At 47.2% G+C, this 19,710-nt stretch overlaps 1 protein-coding gene across 3 annotated transcripts in view; it reads right to left on the bottom strand.

The window, feature by feature from the left end:
* LOC135556550 (SRSF protein kinase 2-like) overlaps positions 1–19,710 on the bottom strand; it is a 93,190-nt gene that overhangs the window by 46,504 nt on the left and 26,976 nt on the right. Inside the window, exon 1 of one of the 3 annotated variants that reach the window (XM_064989849.1) lies at positions 18,135–18,787. The exons of the other annotated variants lie outside the window; for them this stretch is intronic. Coding sequence (XP_064845921.1) covers positions 18,135–18,172 — 38 coding nt within the window. The 5' untranslated portion in view covers positions 18,173–18,787. Of the gene's footprint in view, positions 1–18,134; positions 18,788–19,710 lie in introns of those variants that run through there. 3 annotated transcript variants of the gene reach the window in all.

Raw genomic sequence — 19,710 nt, 5'->3', positions numbered from 1 at the left:
ATGATATTTCATTTTGATATTCTAGCTGGTTGTTAGATATGGTACGTGTATGACTAACTCCACCATCACCACCGGCATAACCTCTAGCACCACCCCCTCATCCATCATCCTCACCGGCACTACCGGCATAACCTCTAGCACCACCCCCTCATCCATCATCCTCACCGGCACTACCGGCATAACCTCTAGCACCACCCCCTCATCCATCACCCCCACCGGCACTACCGGCATAACCTCTAGCACCACCCCCTCATCCATCACCCCCACCATAACCTCTAGCACCACCTCCACTACCACCCCCTCATCCATCACCCCCACCATAACCTCTAGCACCACCTCCACTACCACCCCCTCATCCATCACCCCCACCATAACATCCAGCACCACCTCCACTACCACCCCCTCATCCATCACCCCCACCATAACCTCTAGCACCACCTCCACTACCACCCCCTCATCCATCACCCCCACCATAACCTCTAGCACCACCTCCACTACCACCCCCTCATCCATCACCCCCACCGGCACTACCGGCATAACCTCTATCACCACCTCCTCATCCATCACCCCCACCGGCACTACCGGCATAACCTCTAGCACCACCTCCACTACCACCCCCTCATCCATCACCCCCACCATAACCTCTAGAACCACCTCCACTACCACCCCCTATCCATCACTCCCACCGGCACTACCGGCATAACCTCTATCACCACCTCCTCATCCATCACCTCCACCGGCATAACCTCTAGCACCACCTCCACTACCACCCCCTCATCCATCACCCCCACCGGCACCACCATCACTTCCAGCATAACCTCTAGCACCACCTCCACTACCACCCCCTCACCATCACCCCACCGGCACTACCGGCATAACCTCTAGCACCACCTCCACTACCACCCCCTCATCCATCACCCCCACCATAACATCCAGCACCACCTCCACTACCACCCCCTCATCCATCACCCCCACCATAACCTCTAGCACCACCTCCACTACCACCCCCTCATCCATCATCCCCACCGGCACTACCGGCATAACCTCTAGCACCACCTCCACTACCACCCCCTCATCCATCACCCCCACCATAACCTCTAGCACCACCTCCACTACCACCCCCTCATCCATCACCCCCACCGGCACTACCGGCATAACCTCTATCACCACCTCCTCATCCATCACCCCCACCGGCATAACCTCTAGCACCACCTCCACTACCACCCCCTCATCCATCACCCCCACCACAACCTCTAGCACCACCTCCACTACCACCCCCTCATCCATCACCCCCACCGGCACTACCGGCATAACCTCTATCACCACCTCCTCATCCATCACCTCCACCGGCATAACCTCTAGCACCACCTCCACTACCACCCCCTCATCCATCACCCCCACCGGCACCACCATCACTTCCAGCATAACCTCTAGCACCACCTCCACTACCACCCCCTCACCATCACCCCACCGGCACTACCGGCATAACCTCTAGCGCCACCTCCACTACCACCCCCTCATCCATCACCCCCACCGGAGCCACCGGCATAACCTCTAGCACCACCTCCACTACCACCCCCTCATCCATCACCCCCACCGGAGCCACCGGCATAACCTCTACCACCACCTCCACTACCACCCCCTCATCCATCACGCCCACCGGCACCACCATCTCTTCCGGCACGACCTCTAGCACCACCTCCACTACCACCCCCTCATCCATCACGCCCACCGGCACCACCATCTCTTCCGGCACAACCTCTACCACCACCTCCACTACCACCCCCTCATCCATCACCCCCACCGGCATAAACTCTAGCACCACCTCCACTACCACCCCCCCATCCATCACACCCACCGGCACCACCATCTCTTCCGGCACAACCTCTAGCACCACCTCCACTACCACCCCCTCATCCATCACCCCCACCGGCACCACCATCACTTCCAGCATAATCTCTAGCACCACCTCCACTACCACCCCCTCATCCATCACCCCCACCGGCACCACCATCACTTCCAGCATAACCTCTAGCACCACCTCCACTACCACCCCCTCATCCATCACCCCCACCGGCACTACCGGCATAACCTCTAGCACCACCTCCACTACCACCCCCTCATCCCTCACCCCCACAGGCACCACCATCACTTCCAGCATAACCTCTAGCACCACCTCCACTACCACCCCCTCATTCATCACCCCCACCGGAGCCACCGGCATAACCTCTACCACCACCTCCACTACCACCCCCTCATCCATCACGCCCACCGGCACCACCATCTCTTCCGGCACAACCTCTAGCACCACCTCCACTACCACCCCCTCATCCATCACGCCCACCGTCACCACCATCTCTTCCGGCACAACCTCTAGCACCACCTCCACTACCACCCCCTCATCCATCACCCCCACCGGCACCACCATCTCTTCCGGCACAACCTCTAGCACCACCTCCACTAACACCCCCTCATCCATCACCCCCACCGGCATCACCTTCACTGGCACCACCATCACCACCACCACCTCCGCTACCACCTTCACCTTCACCACCAGTACCTGAAATCCAGTCAGGTGTAAGAGAACCTCAGATGACAAAGAGAAAAGAGAGAAACTAAAAGAATGACAGGAAGAGAAGTGAGAGATATTTTATTTATATTTATTTATTTGTATTTAACCTTTATTTAACTAGACAAGTCAGTTAAGAACAAATTATTATTTACAACGACAGTCTACCAAAAGGCCTCCTGACGGGACGGGGGCTGGGATTAAAAATGAAATACAATATAAATATAGGACAAAACACACATCACGACAAGAGAGACAACACCACACTATATAAAGAGAGACCTAAGTCAACAACACAGCATGGTAGCAACACATCATAAAAACAACATGGTAGCAACACAACATAAAAACAATATTGTAGCAACTCATCATAAAAACAGCATGGTAGCACCACATCATAAAAACAACATGGTAGCATCACAACATAAAAACAACATGGTAGAAACACATCATAAAAACAGCAAGGTAGCAACACAACATAAAAACAACATGGTAGCAACACATCATAAAAACAGCATGGTAGCAGCACATCATAAAAACAAGATGGTAGCAACACAACATAAAAACAGCATGGTAGCAACAAAACATAAAAACAGCATGGTAGCAGGACATCATAAAAACAACATGGTAGCAACACAACATGAAAACAACATGGTAGCAACACATTATAAAAACAACATGGTAGCAGGACATCATAAAAACAACATTGTAGCAACACAACATAAAAACAAAATGGTAGCAACACAGCATAAAAACAACATGGTAGCAACACAACATAAAAACAGCATGGTAGCAGCACATCATAAAAACAACATGGTAACAGCACAACATGAAAACAACATGGTAGCAACACAACATAAAAACAACATGGTAGCAACACATCATAAAAACAGCATGGTAGCAGCACATCATAAAAACAAGATGGTAGCAACACAACATAAAAACAACATGGTAGCAACACAACATAAAAACAGCATGGTAGCAGGACATCATAAAAACAACATGGTAGCAACACAACATGAAAACAACATGGTAGCAACACAACATAAAAACAACATTGTAGCAGCACAACATGGTAGCAGCACAAAACATGGTACAAACATTATTGGGCACAGACAACAGCACAAAGGGCAAGAAGGTAGAGACAAAAATACATCACGCAAAGCAGCCACAACTGTCAGTAAGAGTGTCCATGATTGAGTCTTTGAATGAAGAGATTGAGATAAAACTGTCCAGTTTGAGTGTTTGTTGCAGCTCGTTCCAGTCGCTAGCTGCAGCGAACTGAAAAGACGAGTGACCTAGGGATGTGTGTGCTTTGGGGACCTTTAACAGAATGTGACTGGAAGAAATGGGTGCTGTATGTGGAGGATGAGGCTGCAGTAGACATCTCAGATATGGGGAGTGAGGCCTAAGAGGGTTTTATAAATAAGCATCAACCAGTGGGTCTTGCGACTGATATACAGAGATGACAAGTTTACCGAAGAGCATAGAGTGCAGTGATGTGTCCTATAAGGAGCATTGGTGGCAAATCTGATGGACGAATGGTAAAGAACATCTAGCCACTCGAGAGCACCCTTCTAGCATGAAGAGGAGAGAGGAGAGTGAAAGAGAGAGAGCGTGAGAGAGAGAAAGAGACACAGAGAGAGAGGGACAGAGACAGAGAGAGATAGAAAGACAGACAGAGAGAGATAGAAAGACAGACAGAGAGATAGAAAGACAGACAGAGAGATAGAAAGACAGACAGAAAGAGATAGAAAGAGAGAGACAGAGAGACCGAGAGAGAGACAGAGAGAGAGTAGACTAACACACACAAACTAACCATTTCAAGTACAGCAGAAGGGGAGGGAAGAGGGAATAGTTTGGATGATCACGATGCCAGACCTTTATAATTATAAGAGTAACAGGCAGATGCCAAAATATATTTACAAACGTGATTCTTCATAGCGTGATCATAACATGGACAGAGCCAATGAGAAATCATTTATAGACAATTGAACAATTGAGGTTGGATATATGACTGTGCTGTGTAAGGAAGGCCTTGCCACATAGTGACAGGGAGTTGGCATGATAGCACAAACAGACTGGTGCTAAGGCTATGGAAGAACTCCTCTGTCCCCAACCATCCCATTTAACCCTGGACTCCATGCGAACCCTAGCGACCTGCATGTGACACATCCTGTAGATTCGGTCACTAAAGCCACATCACATGACCAATCCTCTGGGGTGTTGTGTGGTGTGTCTGGTTCATTCTGCTCAGGGCCCTGTTTGACTCAATGCTTCCCATGTTCACAGGGCAGACACATTTAAAATTAGAATACATAGAAAACACAGTCCAATTGCTAGCTGACAGACAACAGTCAACAGTCACTTCTTCTGCTGCTACACACAGAGGCCAGTTGAGCCATGTCTGGGCTGCTATTGACCCTTCTGACACACACAGGACAGAGACAGAGAGGACAGGGGAGAGAGAGAGGACAGGGGAGGGAGAGAGAGAGAGAGAGAGAGAGAGAGAGAGAGAGAGAGAGAAAGAGGACAGGAGAGAGCGAGAGGACAGGTGAGAGAGAGAGGACAGGAGAGAGAGAGAGGACAGGAGAGAGAGAGAGAGAGAGAGACAGGGGGAGAGAGAGAGAGAGAGAGAGAGAGAGAGGACAGGAGAGAAAGAGAGAGGACAGGGGTGAAAGAGAGAGAGGACAGGGGAGAGAGAGAGAGAGAACAGGGGGGAGAGAGAGAGGGAGAGAGAGAGAGGACAGGGGAGAGAGAGAGAGAGAGAGAGAGAGAGAGAGAGAGAGAGAGAGAGAGAGAGAGGGAGAGAGGACAGGGGAGAGAGAGAGAACAGGGGGGAGAGAGAGAGAGGGAGAGAAAGAGAGAGCGAGAGAGAGAGAGAGAGGACAGGGGTGAGAGAGAGGACAGGGGTGAGAGAGTGGACAGGGGAGAGAGAGAGAGGACAGGGGAGAGAGAGAGAGAGAGAGGGAGAGAGATGACAGGGGAGAGAGAGAGAACAGGGGGAGAGAGAGAGAGAGGGAGAGAGAGAGGGGACAGGGGTGAGAGAGAGGACAGGGGTGAGAGAGTGGACAGGGGAGAGAGAGAGAGGACAGGGGAGAGAGAGAGGGAGAGTGAGAGAACAGGGGGGAGAGAGAGAGAGAGCGGGAGAGAGAGAGAGAGAGGACAGGGGTGAGAGAGGACAGGGGTGAGAGAGTGGACAGGGGAGAGAGAGAGAGGACAGGGGAGAGAGAGAGGACAGGGGAGAGAAAGAGAGAGAGAGAGAGAGAGAGAGAGAATATAGACAAAGAGATGGATACATACAGCTAGCCAAAGAGAGAAATGGAAACAGAGATGGCAGCTGGCCAGACACATTTATTTCATCTTTATTTAACCAGGTAGGCTAGTTGAGAACAAGTTCTCATTTAAAGATAAAGCAAACCAGTTTGACACATACAACAACACAGAGTTACACAGAGAGAAAGAGAGGGAAGCCAAGGGAGGGATGCTGCAGACACAGAGAGTGAGAGAGGGAAGCCAAGGGAGGGATGCTGCAGACACAGAGTGAGAGAGGGAAGCCAAGAGAGGGATGCTGCAGACACGGAGAGTGAGAGAGGGAAGCCAAGAGAGGGATGCTGCAGACACAGAGAGTGAGAGAGGGAAGCCAAGAGAGGGATGCTGCAGACACAGAGAGTGAGAGAGGGAAGCCAAGAGAGGGATGCTGCAGACACAGGGAGTGAGAGAGGGAAGCCAAGGGAGGGATGCTGCAGACACAGAGAGTGAGAGTGGGAAGCCAAGAGAGGGATGCTGCAGACACAGAGAGTGAGAGAGGGAAGCCAAGAGAGGGATGCTGCTGACACAGAGTGAGAGAGGGAAGCCAAGAGAGGGATGCTGCAGACACAGGGAGTGAGAGAGGGAAGCCAAGAGAGGGATGCTGCAGACGCAGAGAGTGAGAGAGGGAAGCCAAGAGAGGGATGCTGCTGACACAGAGTGAGAGAGGGAAGCCAAGAGAGGGATGCTGCAGACACAGGGAGTGAGAGAGGGAAGCCAAGAGAGGGATGCTGCAGAAACATAGAGTGAGAGAGGGAAGCCAAGAGAGGGATGCTGCAGAAACAGAGAGTGAGAGAGAGAAGCCAAGAGAGGGATGCTGCATACACAGAGTGAGATAAACAAAGAGGGGGTCGGGACCATGCATTGGGGCTAATGGGGTCCGGCATACACCCTTGCTAGTCGCTGGCACTACAGTATATCATGCTTCATTAGTTGCTATGCTATTGTGGCATATCTATGAAGCAGCCAGCCTGGGTGTAGTTTTTTATTTTATTTTTTATTTAACCAGGTAGGCTAGTTGAGAACAAGTTCTCATTTACAACTGCGACCTGGCCAAGATAAAGCATAGCAGTGTGAACAGACAACAACACAGACTTACACATGGAGTAAACAATAAACAAGTCAATAACACAGTAGAAAAAAGAGTCTATATACATTGTGTGCAAAAGGCATGAGGAGGTAGGCGAATAATTACAATTTAGCAGATGAACACTGGAGTGATAAATTATCAGATGGTCATGTGCAGGTAGAGATACTGGTGTGCAAAAGAGCAGAAAATGTAATAAATAAAAACAGTATGGGGATGAGGTAGGTAAATTGGGTGGACTATTTACCGATGGACTATGTACAGCTGCAGCAATCAGTTAGCTGCTCAGATAGCAGATGTTTAAAGTTGGTGAGGGAGATAAAAGACTCCAACTTCAGCGATTTTTGCAATTCGTTCCAGTCACAGGCAGCAGAGAACTGGAAGGAAAGGCGGCCAAATGATGTGTTGGCTTTAGGGATGATCAGTGAGATACACCTGCTGGAGCGCGTGCTACGGGTGGATGTTGCCATCGTGACCAGTGAATTGAGATAAGGCAGAGCTTTACCTAGCATGGACTTGTAGATGACCTGGAGCCAGTGGATCTGGCGACGAATATGTAGCGAGGGCCAGCCGACTAGAGCATACAGGTCGCAGTGGTGGGTGGTATAAGGTGCTTTAGTAACAAAATGGATGGCACTGTGATAAACTGCATCCAGTTTGCTGAGTAGAGTATTGGAAGCTATTTTGTAGATGACATCGCCGAAGTCAAGGATCGGTAGGATAGTCAGTTTTACTAGGGTAAGTTTGGCGGCGTGAGTGAAGGAGGCTTTGTTGCGGAATAGAAAGCAGACTCTAGATTTGATTTTCGATTGGAGATGTTTGATATGAGTCTGGAAGGAGAGTTTACAGTCTAGCCAGACACCTAGGTACTTATAGATGTCCACGTATTCTAGGTCGGAAACATCCAGTGTGGTGATGCTAGTTAGGCGTGCGGGTGCAGGCAGCGAACGGTTGAAAAGCATGCATTTGGTTTTTACTATCGTTTAAGAGCAGTTGGAGGCCACGGAAGGAGTGTTGTATGGCATTGAAGCTCGTTTGGAGGTTAGATAGCACAGTGTCCAAGGAAGGGCCAGAAGTATACAGAATGGTGTCGTCTGCTTAGAGGTGGATCAGGGAATCGCCTGCAGCAAGAGCAACATCATTGATATATACAGAGAAAAGAGTCGGCCCGAGAATTGAACCCGGTGGCCTGGGTGTAGTGATGTAATGTGGGTCACACTGCAGGCTGAAGATGGAGGGAGAAAAGAATGGACTGTTGGTATGTGAGGGATCATGGCGGCTCCAGATGTGACTGCTGCTGCTTCTGGGCTGACTGGGCTTCATGGACGGCTGGCTGAGGTCCAATACTCTATTTCGACAGCCTCTTCTTGTCTCACTTTCCCTTAGTCTTATAATCCTATTTCAGATAAGTGGTCGAGGGCACATGAGAAGAGGGAAGTAGGCTGTTTGAGATTCTTGGGATGCGCGTTTGTCTCGGTTTCTGTCTGTGTCTGACCTTCACTGGCTATCAACTTGTGTCAGATCAGTGGTGATTTGGGAAAGGAGGCTTGCTGACTAGAACCAATGCGATGTGGTCTAGGACTGTGCTGTCTGGCCGTGACTGATGGTTCAAACAACCACTGTTGGTGAAGGTGGGAGGAGCTGACACCATTCTGTCTATCACTGGTGTCCCTTTGTGTGGTCTCGCTCACTCACTCACTCACTCACTCACTCACTCACTCACTCACTCACTCACTCACTCACTGAGTGGCAGCTCCAGTAATCACAATAAAAACACGTTGGCTTCTCCAATCTCACGTGGGGGATACACACCACCCACTCACAACACACTAACACACCAAGGTTTCACAGAAACACACACCACCCACTCACAACACACTAACACACCAAGGTTTCACAGAAACACACACCACCCACTCACAACACACTAACACACCAAGGTTTCACAGAAACACACACCACCCACTCACAATACACTAACACACAAAGGTTTCACAGAAACACACACCACCCACTCACAACACACCAAGGTTTCACAGAAACACACACCACCCACTCACAACACACTAACACACCAAGGTTTCACAGAAACACACACCACCCACTCACAACACACTAACACACCAAGGTTTCACAGAAACACACACCACCCACTCACAATACACTAACACACAAAGGTTTCACAGAAACACACACCACCCACTCACAATACACTAACACACAAAGGTTTCACAGAAACACACACACACCACCCACTCACAACACACCAAGGTTTCACAGAAACACACACCACCCACTCACAACACACTAACACACCAAGGTTTCACAGAAACACACACCACCCACTCACAACACACTAACACACCAAGGTTTCACAGAAACACACACCACCCACTCACAACACACTAACACACCAAGGTTTCACAGAAACACACACCACCCACTCACAACACACGAATACACCAAGGTTTCACAGAAACACCCACCACCCACTCACAACACACTAACACACCAAGGTTTCACAGAAACACACACCACCCACTCACAACACACTAACACACCAAGGTTTCACAGAAACACACACCACCCACTCACAACACACTAACACACCAAGGTTTCACAGAAACACACACCACCCACTCACAACACACTAACACACCAAGGTTTCACAGAAACACACACCACCCACTCACAACACACTAACACACCAAGGTTTCACAGAAACACACACCACCCACTCACAACACACTAACACACCAAGGTTTCACAGAAACACCCACCACCCACTCACAACACACTAACACACCAAGGTTTCACAGAAACACACACCACCCACTCACAACACACTAACACACCAAGGTTTCACAGAAACACACACCACCCACTCACAACACACTAACACACCAAGGTTTCACAGAAACACACACATGTATTTACGAAAGTTCAATCAGTAAGGCTGGTCTTTTTATTGTTATTTCACCTTTATTTAACCAGGTAGACCAATAAACCAGGTAAGGCAATAAATAGGCCAATAGTGGTGAAGTAATTACAATGTATCAATTTACACTGGAGTGATATATGTGCAGATGAAGATGTGCAAGTAGAAATACTGGTGTGAAAAAGAGAAGTCTCAATGGATCATCACTTCATTCATCTATTAAACTCTATAATTCACATTGCTTCCTATCTCACTCATAAGCACAGCAGGTATCCATTGTAGTGTTCATTATGGTAACTCATAAGCATAGCAGGCATCCATAGTAGTGTTCATTATGGTAACTCATAAGCATAGCAGGTATCCATTTAGTGTTTATTATGGTAACTCATAAGCATAGCAGGTATCCATTGTAGTGTTTATTGTGGTAACTCATAAGCACAGCAGGTGTCCATTGTAGTGTTTATTGTGGTAACTCATAAGCACAGCAGGTATCCATGGTAGTGTTTATTGTGGTAACTCATAAGCATAGCAGGTATTGCTATGGGAGTGCCCATGTTGTCCATCCACAAAGCAGGTATTTAATAATGTTACCTCATCAGGACAGCATCATCTCTCCTCCTCTTTGCCCTTAGCAGGTGTGCAGAATGTCATTCTCCTATTAACTTCAGCCAATGAGCATGGCACTAAGGCAATGCCACCACGCTTGCTGATTCATCTATGGGCTCACTCATGCATTAATCACTTCTCCCTCCGTCATCCGATGGCTACATCTAGGGGACTATTTATGTCAACTCACCCCTTGTCTCATACTTTATGTTTTTCAGCAACAGTCTTCCAACGACCTTCCACCTCCTCACCAGCAGCATAATAACCTGAAGGCTCGTCATCAGAACCCCATTCTCCAAACTATTCAATAAACGTCCATATCATATTCTGTCTCGGATGTAAATTACGCACGCACGCACGCACGCACGCACGCACGCACGCACACGCACACACGCACACACACACACACACACACACACACACACACACACACACACACAGATCTCAGAGCATAAAACACAGTAGACTAGAGAGCTACCAGTCTCATTCATACAGTCACAAACATCAATCATATACATTTATTCAGAGGCATAGCATACTGTAAAATCAAGGTCCAGCTGCTTGGCTGTGTGACATATACAGAGATGTATACCCTGTAAGCTCAGTGGCTGACAGAACCCTTCACAGAGGCTGCAGGCTTTACACAACGGCTCGAATCATAATTACTGACTGGTTAAAACCGCATTCCAGCTGGTGTCTATTCCACATGTTACCACCGGCTAAATCTATGACGATAAACTGCCTATTTACTCTGTTCCATCTGACTGCGCAATCCACTGTCTCATCAGCCCAGCGAGGCTATTTATGTACTTGATCTCCACTATAAAAGTAATCTAGACATTATCTCATATTTCTTTGAGACTAACATTTAGTTTTCAACAGTGGAGATTTGTATAAACCTTGCAGTCTGTCTCTCCAACATTTGCACCATTGTTTCAATATTCAAATTCAATCTCCAGCTGTTCCATAGTAATGAAGGTGTCGGAACTTGACAGGCAGCATTTCTCAGCCGGTCGAAATCATGAATCAGCTGGCATCATTTTTATGGATATAGTTGAAAAAGGTCAAATGAAACACAGCTAATTTGCAGTCTTTCCTGCTTCAGTTTGAAGTGATTGTGTTACTGTAGCTGTGTTGTTGGCTCGCTCCTCTAAACAACAGTGTCCTGACGAATGAGCACATTTTCTATTCCAGGTGAAATCGCGCCTCATTAGCTCATTGTTATGGATGCATCCCGATAAATGTCACTCGAAAACAGCTTAAACAAATGCAGCTATTTCGCTCATTATTCTGGCTGCTCTTTTTGACGTGACTGCAAGTTAGACGGAGTTGGCAAGCTAGCAAGCAAGGGATAAGAACGTTGCCAGCCAGTAGAACAAATGACTGGGATGTGTCCATAGATACAGAACAAAAGACTGAACAGGGCAGCGTCTCTAGCAACCCTAGATTTGTGTCAGGACTATATCTTGTGGAAGGATGAACTAGTAGGAATAAATTCAGTTGTTTTTAATGAAAATATGTCAATCATTTTAATATGTTGGTAACCCATTGTATAAAAGTGATAATGCCCGAGAAGCATGTGTTTAGAGAATTTATTACTGTTACTTAAGTAACAGCCCTACACCGTAACCCACAGACAACACTAACGACAGACATCTCTCTCTCTACTGTATCTGCCTCTCTTTTTCTCACTCTTTAGCTTTCTCTCTCTCTCTGTCTCCTTCTCTCTGTCTCCTTAGCTTTCTCTCTCTCAATTCAATTCAATTCAATTCAAGGGCTTTATTGGCATGCGAAACGTGTTAACATTGCCAAAGCAAGTAAGGTAGATAATATATAAAGTGAAATTAACAGTAGACATCACACATACAGAAGTTTCAAAACAATAAAGACATTACAAATGTCATATTATATATATACAGTGTTTTTACAATGTACAAATGGTAAAGGACACAAGATAAAATAAATAAGCATAAATATGGGTTGTATTTACAATGGTGCGTCTCCTTCACTGGTTGCCCTTTTCTCGTGGCAACAGGTCACAAATCTTGCTACTCTGATGGCACACTGTGGAATTTCACCCAGTAGATATGGGAGTTTTTCAAAATTGGATTTGTTTTCGAATTCTTTGTGGATCTGTGTAATCTGAGGGAAATATGTCTTTCTAATATGGTCATACATTGGGCAGGAGGTTAGGAAGTGCAGCTCAGTTTCCACCTCATTTTGTGGGCAGTGAGCACATCTCTTGAGAGCCATGTCTGCCAATGGCGGCCTCTCTCAATAGCAAGGCTATGCTCGCTGAGTCTGTACATAGTCAAAGCTTTCCTTAATTTTGGGTCAGTCACAGTGGTCAGGTATTCTGCCGCTGTGTACTCTCTGTTTAGGGCCAAATAGCATTCTAGTTTGCTCTGTTTTTTTGTTAATTCTTTCCAATGTGTCAAGTAATTATCTTTTTGTTTTCTCATGATTTGGTTGGGTCTAATTGTGCTGCTGTCTCTCTCTCTGTCTCCTTCTCTCTGTCTCTTTAGCTTTCTCCCTCTCTCTGTCTCCCTCTCTCTGTCTCTCTCGCTCTGTCTCTCTCTCTGCCTCTTTAGCTTTATCTCTCTTGTCTCCTTCTCTCTGCCTCTTTAGCTTTCTCTCTCTCTGTCTCCTAAGCTTTCTCCCTCTCTCTGTCCCTCTCTCTGTCTCTCTCTCTCTGTCTCTCTCTCTCTGTCTCCTTCTCTCTGCCTCTTTAGCTTTCGCTCTCTGTCTCCTTCTCTCTGCCTCTTTAGCTTTCTCTCTCTGTCTCCTTCTCTCTGTCTCTTTAGCTTTCTCTCTCTGTCTCCTTCTCTCTGCCTCTAGCTTTCTCTCTCTGTCTCCTTCTCTCTGCCTCTAGCTTTCTCTCTCTGTCTCCTTCTCTCTGCCTCTTTAGCTTTCTCTCTCTGTCACCTTCTCTCTGCCTCTTTAGCTTTCTCTCTCTCTCTGTCTCTCTCTCTCTGTCTCCTTCTCTGTATCTTTAGCTTTCTCTCTCTCTCTGTCTCTTCTCCTTCTCTCTGCCTCTTTAGCTTTCTCTCTCTCTCTGTCTCCTCTGTATCTTTAGCTTTCTCCCGTCTCCCTCTCTCTCTGCCTCCTTCTCTCTGTCTCTTTAGCTTTCTCTCTCTCTCTCTGACTCCCTCTCTCTGACTCCTTCTCTCTGTCTCCTTCTTTCTGTCTCTTTAGCTTTCTCTCTCTCTCTGTCTCTCTGTCTCTTTAGCTTTCTCCCTCTCTCTGGCTCCTCTCTGTCTCCTTCTCTCTGTCTCCCTCTCTCTGTCTCCTTCTCTCTGTCTCTTTAGCTCTCTCTGTCTCCTTCTCTCTGCCTCTTTAGCTTTCTCTCTCTGTCTCCTTATCTCTGTCTCTCTCTCTCTGTCTCTTTAGCTTTCTCTCTCTGTCTCTTTCTCTCTGTCTCTCTCTGTCTCCTTCTCTATGACTATTTAGCTTTCTCTCTCTGTCTCCTCTCTGCCTCTTTAGCTTTCTCTCTGTCTCCTTCTCTTTGTCTCCTTCTCTCTGTCTCTTTAGCTTCCCCTCTCTGTCTCCTTCTCTCTGCCTATTTAGCTTTCTCTCTGTTTCTTCTCTCTGTCTCTTTAGCTTTATCTCTCTGTTTCTTTAGCTTTATCTCTCTGTCTCCTCTCTGTTTCTTTAGCTTTATCTCTCTGTCTCCTCTCTGTTTCTTTAGCTTTATCTCTCTGTCTCCTTCTCTCTGTCTCTTTAGCTTTATCTCTCTGTCTCCTTCTCTCTGTCTCTTTAGCTTTATCTCTCTGTTTCTTTAGCTTTATCTCTCTGTCTCCTTCTCTCTGTCTCTTTAGCTTTATCTCTCTGTTTCTTTAGCTTTATCTCTCTCTCTGTTTCTTTAGCTTTATCTCTCTGTCTCCTTCTCTCTGTTTCTTTAGCTTTATCTCTCTGTCTCCTTCTCTCTGTCTCTTTAGCTTTCTCCCTCTCTCTGTCTCCTTCTCGCTGTTTCTTTAGCTTTATCTCTCTGTTTCCTTCTTTCTGTCTCCTTCTCTCTGTCTCTTTAGCTTCCTTCCTCTCTCTGTTTCTCTTGACACTTTTTCTCTCAAACTAGGCACTGCAGTCCAGACACAAACACCCGACCCCATCCATGCCACCGACACCCCAGCTCAGCTGTGGACTAATACAACAGTACATTACATTTACATTACATTTAAGACTGCAACCAAACAACACAAACACATACTGAAACCCTCAGATGTCAAAACGCACACCCCTCCCCGACCTCCACCAATCCCTCCCTTCCCAGCTGCATCCAACCCTGCCATGGCTCGAGGTACAGTCCTTTGTAGTTATCCCTAACCACAGATCTAGGGTCAGATTACCTGGTCACAATAATCATCATAACCATTAGGGACGAAAGAAAGATATCTGATCAAGAACCAGTTCTACTTCCTTTCCCCCGCCATGCCTCTAGTGCCATCTTACACAACAGCCGTCGTTGAAATCTGCCTGCCTGCTGCTTTTTAAAAAAGTGTCAGAGGCAGAGCACCATTACGCTCACAGATCTCCTCCTACCACACTTCTTCCATCGCTCCCTCTATCCTTCCCCTCTATCTATCCCCCATCCTATGTGTGTGTGTGTGTGTGTGTGTATTCCTCTGTCCCAGATGGTACTTTAAAAATAAAGCAATGATACCCCAAACACAGGCCCAATATAGTGATTTGGCACAGATATCCAGATAAAGCTCTCAGATGACATGAAATAAAATATAATAATGAATAGGCCTATTGCTGATACACTTCAAATAATCTGCCCTCTTACACAAATACATTAGCCCATATAAACCTGCTCACATATTAGCATTAATACACTTGTATACCGTCTGTTGGCATATATACTTATATTGCATTGTATATCACTGATAATGCATTAGGCATAATATAAGCCGGCTTTGTTATGACATTAACAAACACATTCTGGATGCCGTCTTATACTGCAACAAGAGCTCATAGTTCTTTTTCAAAATTCGACGTATTATGGATGAACGCCTATTTTTGACGCATTAATTCCTCATGGTATCAGAGTTAGCTCTGCACTGTTACAGGGTTTAAAAAACAGAAATAACTCACAATGTTAACAGTTTTGGCATTAATTCCAAGTGGTTAAGGTTAGGGCTATGGTTTTGTTGAAGGCTCTGCAAACCAACCGACCTCATACCATAATGGATACAGAAGGCATTCTGCAGCAATACGCCATCTCATCTGGTGTGCTCTTAGTGGGACTATCATTTGTTTTTCAACAGGACAATGACCCAGCACACCTCCAGGCTGTGGAAGGGAAAGTTGACCAAGAAGGAGAGTGATGGAGTGCTGCATCAGATGACCTGGCCTCCACAATCACCCAACCTCAACACAATTGAGATGGTTTAGGGTAAGTAGGAAAGCAGAGTGAAGGAAAAGCATCCAACAAGAGCTCAGCATATGTGGGAACACCTTCACGACTTTTGGAAAATCATTCCAGGTGTAGCTGGTTGAGAGAATGCCAAGAGTGTGCAAAGCTGTCATCAAGGCAAAGGGTGGCTACTTTGAAGAATATAAAATATAAAATATTGAACCCGCAAAACACCAGTCTCAATGTCAACAGTGAAGAGGCGACTCCGGGATGCTGGCCTTCTAGGCAGAGTTCCTCTGTCCAGTGTCTGTGTTCTTTTGCCCATCTTAATAAATAAAAAAATATTGGCCAGTCTGAGATATGGCTTTTCTTTGCAACTCTGCCTAGAAGGCCAGCATTCCGGAGTTGCCTCTTCACTGTTGATGTTGAGACTGGTGTTTTGCGGGAACTATTTAATGAAGCTGCCAGTTGAGGACTTGAGGCATCTGTTTCTCAAACGAGACACTCTAATGTACTTGTCCTCTTTCTCAGTTGTGCACCGGGGCCTCCCACTCTTCTTTCTATTCTGGTTAGAGACAGTTTGCTCTGTTCTGTGAAGGGAGTAGTACATAGCGTTGAATGAGATCTTCAGTTTCTTGGCAAATTCGCGCATGGAATGGCCATCATTTCTCAGAACAAGAATAGACTGACGAGTTTCAGAAGAAAGTTCTTTGTTTCTAGCCATTTTGAGCCTGTAATCGAACCCACAAATGCTGATGCTCCAGATACTCAACTAGTCCAAAGAAGGCCAGTTTTATTGCTTCTTTAAATCAGCACAACAGTTGTCAACTGTGCTAACATAATTGCAGAAGGGTTTTATAATGATCAATTACCCTTTTAAAATGAGACAGAATGCGTCTCCTTCCTGAGCGGTATGATGTCTGTGTGGTCCCATGGTGTTTAGACTTGCGTACTATTGTTTGTACAGATGAAGGTGGTACCTTCAGGCGTTTGGAAATTGCTCCCAAGGATGAACCAGACTTGTGGAGGTCTACAATTTTTTGGGCTGATTTCCTCTGGTTTTCCCATGATGTCAAGTAAAGAGGCACTGAGTTTGAAGTTAGGCCTTGAAATACATCCACAGGTACACCTCCAATTGACTCAAATGATGTCAATTATCATATCAGAAGCTTCTAAAACCATGACATCATTTTCTGGAATTTCCCAAGCTGTTTAAAGGCACAGTCAATTTAGTGTATGTAAACTTCTGACCCACTGGAATTGTGATACAGTGAATTATAAGTGAAATCATCTGTCTGCAAACAATTGTTGGAAAAATGACTTGTGTCATGCACAAAGTAGATGTCCTAACCGACTTACCAAAACCATAGTTTGTTAACAAGAAATTTGTGGAGTGGTTGAAAAACGAGTTTTAATGACGCCAACCTATGTGTATGTAAACTTCCGACTTCAACTGTGTACACACACACGCACACACACTCCAGAATCTGACATTGCTTGTTCTGATATTTCTTAATTTCTTTATTTACATTTGTTTGATTTGTGTGTATTGTTGTGTATTGTAAGGTATTACTACACTGTTGGTGTTAGAAACATAAACATTTTGCTGCACCTGCAATAACATCTGCAATATATGTACATATGAACAACAACATTTTCAGGTTTTTGGGGGATGGTTGTAGGAGGTCTGTTGTTCGGTTGTTGTCATGTGTTTTGAGATGTGCTGCTGGTGATGTGTTCGTCATTTGAAGTGTGTTTTGTCCTGCTGAGATGTGCTAGTGGCTGTGCTAATGTTGACAGATATGCTGTGCAGGAGCAGCCATCATTCATTCACTCATTCATTCATTCATTCAGACAGACAGACAGACAGACAGACAGACAGACAGACAGACAGACAGACAGACACAGACAGACAGACAGACAGAGATGGTTTGATAGGGTGGCTATGTGTTGTTGTTTTTCCACTGGCTGTATGAAAAGCTACATCAGCATGCAACAATTGACCACTGCGCCTTTTTCCTCCCCGTGTCAGCACACTGCACCCTCTACAAACAATAGCAGACGACAACTGGCTAGAGATGGACAGAGATAAGGATAGACGGAGAGACAGATGGATAGAGAGAGAAGGAAGGAGGGTGGGTGGGGAGGGAGGGAGGGAAGGATATGGGGGAATTCTGGAGCAGAAGACAGAATGACAGTCAACCAGACAAAATGTATGGTATAGAGACAGACGGACGGAGAGACAGGGGGGCAGGAGAGGACATGTTACCTTTCGGGGGACGAGGATTTCTCTGAGTTCATGGACATGAGCGGTGCCTGTTAGCCGCTCGCTCGCCGAGGGACGACAGAGACGGCAAGGAACAGGCTCTCTTTTCTCTGCTTCTCTCTCCCTTCGTTCTGTGCCGTGTGTCTGTGTAAGGGGGAGGGGGGCTGCCTCCCCTCCTCCTCCTCTCCTTCTAGCTCTCCTCCTCTTGCTCAGAGGAGAAGAAAGGATGGAGGACAACGCTCCAAGAGTAGTAGGGGGGAAAAAGCAGCTGTGGGCTGTCTGAGCAGAAATCTTCCTGCGTGTGAAGCGAGACAAGCAATGTCAGACGCCTTTCCTCAGACCCATCCTCCCTTCCTTTACCTCCTCCACCCTCTATTTCACTTTCGCTTTTCCAGAGTCGTTTTTTCACTCTCTTTCCTCGTGTTCTCTGTCCTCCTTGGTTGGTTCTTAAATGGTGATGAAATGAACACACAAGCTCCCACAGTCTCAATCCGCTTTGTCTGGCCTCCTCTTCCTTTTCACCCTCTCTCCCTTTCTCTCTCTCTCCCTCTTTCCAAAACAGCAGCAGTGCAGTAGCTGGCTCTAGCAGGCCTTCTGCAGCTCTGCACAACAACAGAGCCCAGAGCGAACTGGAACAAACCACTGCCTGACAGAGAGAGGGGGGTGGGAGGGCTGGGACCAATGGGAAACCAAACCACTTCTCCTTGAGGTCTCTCCTACCCCTCTCCCTGCGTGGTCCGGACCTCCCTCCTTCCCTCCATCCCCTTTGCCTTATTATGACATCTTGTATCTCGGGGCAACGCCACACAGATCTGACTCCCCCTCTCTCTATCTGCTATCCTCCTCTTCTCCCCCCTCCTCTTTTCTCTCGTTGTCTCTCAATCCATTTTCCGATGTCTTTTCTGCCTCTATGGCTGTAATGTGTATGGTTGTAATTTCTCTCTACATTCCCTCTCTCTCGCAACAGACGGGTATATTTCTGCATGAGAGAACAGCACAGAGAGGTAGCCAGAGGGTGTCATGACGGGGGGTCTCCCTCTGATGTCCTCCCCAATTGCTCTACTGTCCTCCCCCATGGCTCTACTGTCCTCCCCCATGGCTCTACTGTCCTCCCCCATGGCTCTACTGTCCTTCCCCATCGCTCTAATGTCCTCCCCCATGGCTCTACTGTCCTTCCCCATGGCTCTACTGTCCTTCCCCATGGCTCTACTGTCCTCCCCCATGGCTTTACTGTCCTCCCCCATGGCTCTACTGTCCTCCCCCATGGCTCTACTGTCCTCCCCCATGGCTCTACTGTCCTTCCCCATGGCTCTACTGTCCTCCCCCATGGCTCTACTGTCCTCACCCATGGCTCTATTGTCCTCCCCCATGGCTCTATTGTCCTTCCCCATGGCTTTACTGTCCTCCCCCATGGCTCTACTGTCCTCCCCCTGGCTCTACTGTCCTTCCCCATCGCTCTAATGTCCTCCCCCATGGCTCTACTGTCCTTCCCCATGGCACTACTGTCCTTCCCCATGGCTCTACTGTCCTCCCCCATGGCTCTACTGTCCTTCCCCATGGCTCTACTGTCCTCCCCATG

This window comes from Oncorhynchus masou, chromosome 15 (assembly GCF_036934945.1).
Source record: "Oncorhynchus masou masou isolate Uvic2021 chromosome 15, UVic_Omas_1.1, whole genome shotgun sequence".
In the NCBI taxonomy this organism is placed as follows: Eukaryota; Metazoa; Chordata; class Actinopteri; order Salmoniformes; family Salmonidae; genus Oncorhynchus; species Oncorhynchus masou.
Note: the sequence above shows the minus strand (reverse complement) of the source record. Positions and strands in the feature narration are given on the sequence as shown.